The sequence below is a fragment of the Protomyctophum bolini genome (genome assembly GCF_963924005.1).
Source record: "Protomyctophum bolini genome assembly, chromosome: 7".
Classification (NCBI taxonomy): Eukaryota; Metazoa; Chordata; class Actinopteri; order Myctophiformes; family Myctophidae; genus Protomyctophum; species Protomyctophum bolini.
The window spans coordinates 35,245,054-35,250,404 of record NC_137868.1 but is presented as its reverse complement, the minus strand read 5'-3'; the positions used below and the strand labels follow the sequence as shown (position 1 = coordinate 35,250,404).

Below are 5,351 nucleotides of genomic sequence, written 5' to 3'. Positions count from 1 at the left end.
AGGACATCTGGGGGTGAGGAAAGCTTCTGAGACCGCCCACCCATCAGAAGTTCTGAATTTGAAGTTATATGACCTCCCCCTCTGAGCAAATGTTCAGACGTCAGAAGGAGAACGTACTGTATTTGGCTTAAGTAACCACACACTTCTGTAACTTGCTGACAGGCAGTTATATTCACTGTATGTCAGGTCTTATAAAGCATATCTGAACAGCTGACACACATCAAGATAGCTGAGTTATTAGCTCAGTTGGTGTATGTACTGTACATCTGCTATCTTAGAAAAGTTTGAATAAATCTTGAAAGTGTAAACATTTTTGGATAATTTGGGATTTTCTTATTTTTAAACATAAATCTTATCTTCTGTGGGTTCTCCTAGCAAACATTCTCAGATGGGTTTCCGCAGCCAAATATATATATCATTTAAGGTCCATTTTGGAGAACTACTGGTTTAGAAGGCATTTGTAGAATTGGCCTCATGTCTTAAAGTGGATAGTTAATGTCCTTAAATCTATTGGCTTTTCTGTTATGTGGCTCCTCCCATTGACTGTATAAATAAGTGACCCGGGGCTGTAAAAGCAGTCTGAATGAGCAGTCTGAGCGACCAGTCAAGCAACCAGTACGTCTGAACGACCAGCCTTCCCAGTAAGACCAATGGTGGTGGTACACACCAGATCCAGAGGTCAGCAGCAGAGTGTGAAGACCATGGAAGGACATCATCATCATCACCATCAGAAAGTGGAAGCCAACATTCTGTTATATGGAGCTGATCACGTTGGAAAGTCAGGTACGATTTGTTCATCTCTGTACGCGAATGTTTATTCGATACTCTCAATTTCTTAGTTTGTTTGGTGCTGGGGACATTATATATTTGTATTACATTTATACGATAAATATCTGTTCCTAAAGAATAATAATGTTTATTGTCTCTAATGAATCGTGTCTTTGTGTTTTCAGCACTCACTGTCAGATTTCTAACCAGGAGATTCATTGGAGAGTATGGAGATATAGGTAAGACTCCTGTTACACTGTTCTGTAATATAAATAATATTTACTAATATCCTTCCAACTTTACTAGAAATCGTGTCCTCGAACCATTTCCGTTCAATATTAGTTTCAGTATGTAATGTAATTAAATCACATTTTCAGATTGTTTCCTAAAACCTAACAGGCTGTTTTTTGCGAAAGTCCTGCATTAAAAGTGGGCAGATCCACTCAACACTGTGACTTTCCTTCTGCTTACAGAATCAATATACAGTCACGTCGACAAGATTGATGGACGAGAAGTATCCTTCAACATCTGGGACTGTCTTTACTCGCAGGTAAGCCAGCCCTTATTGTGGCAGAGTTGTTACAGTTTTGAAAATAATGTCATGCTCAAAATAGGGTTACCAGGTTGAATCCGTTGACTATAATACTACATTCTTTGGTCATTTAAATTTGATACATTTTTAATCAATACTTTTCTAAATGAATCAATTCATTATCAATCCTTGTTTTAGGTATGTCATCATTTTAGGTGAAAAGTTTCAAAAGCAAATTTGTGAAAATAGATTATCTACAAGCTCACAATGCAAGGCCACTTCCTTCTCACAACGTGTTGTGAGGTTGTCACAGTTATCAGTTATTTGCACTATTTTGGGGATGCAAACACTGTTGTGAGACGAATTATAAAATAGGGCTTAAGTGGTTAATTGGGTCGTTAATATGTCAGTATACAGGTTTTTTTTTATATAAAAAATATTGTATTAATTGAAAGAGTTATTTTGTTCCATCATGTCTCCTGAACGTTCTTGTCTTGTTGTCGTTGTAGGACAGAGCTATCAGCGACAAACAGCTGCAGTGGGCCGACGGCATCGTCCTCGTCTATAGCATCTGTGACCAGGACAGCTTCGACGTGGTGCGGCGGCAGGTGCAGCACCTACGATGTTCCGGAAAAACCTCCTCCACCCCCTCCTCCTCATCCTCCACCCCCATCATCATCGTGGGGAACAAGCGTGACCTGCAGCGTCACCGGACGGTCTCCAGCGAGGAGGGCCACATGCTCGCGCTCTCCCAGGACTGTGGCTTCTTCGAGATCTCGGCCGCCGAGACCTACCACGGAGTGCTGCTGGTCTTCCACGGACTCGCTGACCTCATCAAAGGGTCCCACGCCCTGAAGAGGGGCGCCGCCAGCGTCCGGAGGATAGTCAGGACCGTGACGGCTGTTTTTGGCAAGAAACGTGCCGAGTGAAACAACAAAAAACTTGCCTACGTGAGGAAACGGGGACAAAAACGTCAGACCCTGATGCTGTGTGAAAGGGCCTGGCCGTCTGTAACAGGCAGGAAACGGTCCATTAAGATAAGATGGACTTGATATGTGATGAGTATAGCTGAGCAGTGGCTCATGGGGGGGGGGGCTTTGTAATTAGAAGTTCACCACCGGTTCATGTCCCGGCCCGCCCATGACTACGTGCTGAAGTCTTGCTGAGCAAGATGCTCTATCAGCTCATCATAACCATCTAAGCAGCCATCAGCTGGTTGAAGCCGTGGAATTAACAAAGGCCTCATATACAATGCTATGAAACCAGTTAAACCAAAGTAACTAACACGGATACCCCTGTGCAGATTTATTCAGCACATATTTTTATGAAGAGGAGAGTTTATTAACCGGACATATTGATCTGGATGAAGTAATCATTATCAAACAGAATAGATTAGATTTTGGAATAGAAGATTTTGAGTTGGTCTATATTATTTTAGTAACGTGTACGGTACCCATCATACCCGCATGTGCTGGAAAGGCAAACTCTGTGCCTCGACTACAGGTTGTTGTTCAAGATTACAAATTGAAAACCGTTCATCTAAATGAACCACTTAAGCCTGAATTATGAACTTTGTGGTGAGCCGAAAAAAGAAAATAGGAGAGACAGGGCATGTAAACCCATACAGACAAATTGGGGAAATAGACAATCTAAAAGCTCACAACATGCTTTTTGCTGCATGACACCATGGCAATTTGGTTAACATACTTTTTGTAATGTATTATCATTATAAAATTGTTACATTGTGAAATGCATGTATTTACTTTAATGTCACTAGAAGCAAGAATAAAAACATATCCCCTCCGGTCATAAAAGACATGCACCCCCATCAAATCCAACCCTGAATGTATTGTGTACATCTGTATGTGTTAAAATTGTTCTGAATGTCATAGCTGACCTGCTACACTTTGACAGTGTAACCTTTTGTTTTGGTTTACTTTGTTGTCTGGATGAGTTTTTAGACTGTATAATAAACATAATAAACATTGAAGTGTTTATATTTATTTCAATTATGCTTGTGAAATGCCAGTAATGAAAATTATTGGAGATAATTTGACCATAGACCAGATCTGTCCTCATATTCACACTCACATTCAATATAGTTAGACCAAATCCATGGATGCCATGAAGTATACAGTGTGTTGACATGACAACACAGGTGACTGAATAAACTGTCTTTAAGATAGTTCTGAACAAGATCGCATCAGTTCAACAAGCATACATTTCCATCTTACACCCCAACCTACGTTCAACACAGCAGCATTATTTGAAAGGCAACATCCACATTGTTAATTTAACTCCCAAGATACGAATCATTCTTACACTATTTGAAGTTAAACTGAAACAAAAGATTCTTACAATTTACAATTTAGGCATTTAGCAGTAGAGATGGAGCTCGATAACCAATACCGAAAATCCGATAAGCTTATCGAGTACCCGGTGTCAATAAGCTTTGGGCTCATCAAGCCTGTTATTGAGCATAGCAGCTCATGACATCATGTTTAAACAATCAAGACAAGAGGTGATCAAGATATAAATGTAATCATCCATCCTGGCACAAACATGTCGGTTTAAAAGTGTAAGCGCTATCCGGGTAAACAGAATTACGCTTTTAAAGTGACGGTACACATGACATATTATCCAGTTAACAGTTTGTTTAATATTATTTCTTTTGTATTTGAAGGCCCTATAGTAAAAGATACTGGTTCTGTTCCGAATTTATTGTCTCCTGTCTTTCCACAAAATAGAAAATGTTCGATAGTGGGCTCGATAAGAACCCGGCTTGATAAGCCTGATATGGTGATCGTTATCAATAAAAATGAAAGAGCTCCATCCCTGCAGACGCTCTTAATCCAGAGCGATTTACAGTAAGCAAGAACAACACATGGTAATACATCAAATGCATAAAACAATTGTCATCAAGAATCATAAGGAAGCTAAGAGTAGAATATCTGTACAATTAAACTATGAGTATACGCTAGACTAGTGCTATGTGTACATATAAAATGCTATCTAAATTACATAAGCCTTTGCATACGCCTGAAGGTCATCGAGGCTAGTGCAAGTGCTACGGCAAGTGCTATGTGTCTGAAGAGATGGGGTTTTTCAGACTATGGCGGGATTCTTACGTAATGTGTGTAATATACAGCACATCTACAACATCAACAACTCAACATTGTGTGAGTTCATGGCCACATAGTCAGACCTATAAAAGCACACAAACAGTTTGTAAACAAACAAGCGGCACACGTCCTCAGTTCTGTACCACACTGTGTTGCTGTAATCTGTCCATCTGTCTGTCCTCCCCTCTTATCTCATCTTTTTGTTTGTCTGTCTGTCTGTCTGCAGAAAGGCTCCAAACCTCACGTAGGCAGCAGCTGCAGCTGTAGCTGTGTGTGTGTGTGTGTGTGTGTGTGTGTGTGTGTGTGTGTGTGTGTGTGTGTGTGTGTGTGTGTGTGTGTGTGTGTGTGTGTGGGCGTGTGAGTGTGTGTGTGCAGAGAGAACCGAAGACCTGAAAGATGCTGGGATACCAGGTAAACATGATTAACCTATAACATCTGTCTAAAACAACATCCTCCAAGTCATATTCTGCATCTATAGTCAGTGAACCTGTTATAGCATCGATCTGACTAAATAACATGCAACATAATGTTAGGGGAAAAGTGTGCAGTGTCCAATGGTGGTGGCAACGGCTGAGCATTGATAAAAGATGAAGCAGCGGGTAGTATAGCTGTTCTCAAAGCATGGTCTGGAGACCCGTAGAGGTAACATTTGCTATCGTTTCCCCCAGTGAAAACATCAATGGGTGTGTGTGCACACTAAATATATGTTTTCATGTTGAAATTGTATAATACATATGCCCTGCAAGCACATAGTCATTGTGTGTGTGTGTGTGTGTGTGTGTGTTAAGGCTGTACCCTAGCCCTTATTTTAGGACTCGAACTTGGGCAGGAATTTTCGAGGGAACATTCGGACCAATCATGACAAACTATTTTTCGGGCCAAACAAATAATTAGAAAGTAGATAAAACGGCAGGTTACAACACGTTGTG

At 40.6% G+C, this 5,351-nt stretch overlaps 1 protein-coding gene across 1 annotated transcript; it reads left to right on the top strand.

Annotated features, from left to right (window-relative positions):
* The first annotated feature begins 591 nt into the window (after positions 1-591).
* LOC308318169 (ras-related and estrogen-regulated growth inhibitor-like protein) lies at positions 592-2,697 on the top strand. The gene is made up of 4 exons (XM_080767598.1): positions 592-783; positions 954-1,007; positions 1,242-1,318; positions 1,810-2,697. The coding sequence occupies exons 1-4, from the start codon at positions 651-653 to the stop codon at positions 2,227-2,229; spliced, it is 684 nt and encodes a 227-aa protein (XP_080623724.1). The 5' UTR covers positions 592-650; the 3' UTR covers positions 2,230-2,697.
* The last annotated feature ends 2,654 nt before the right edge of the window (positions 2,698-5,351 follow it).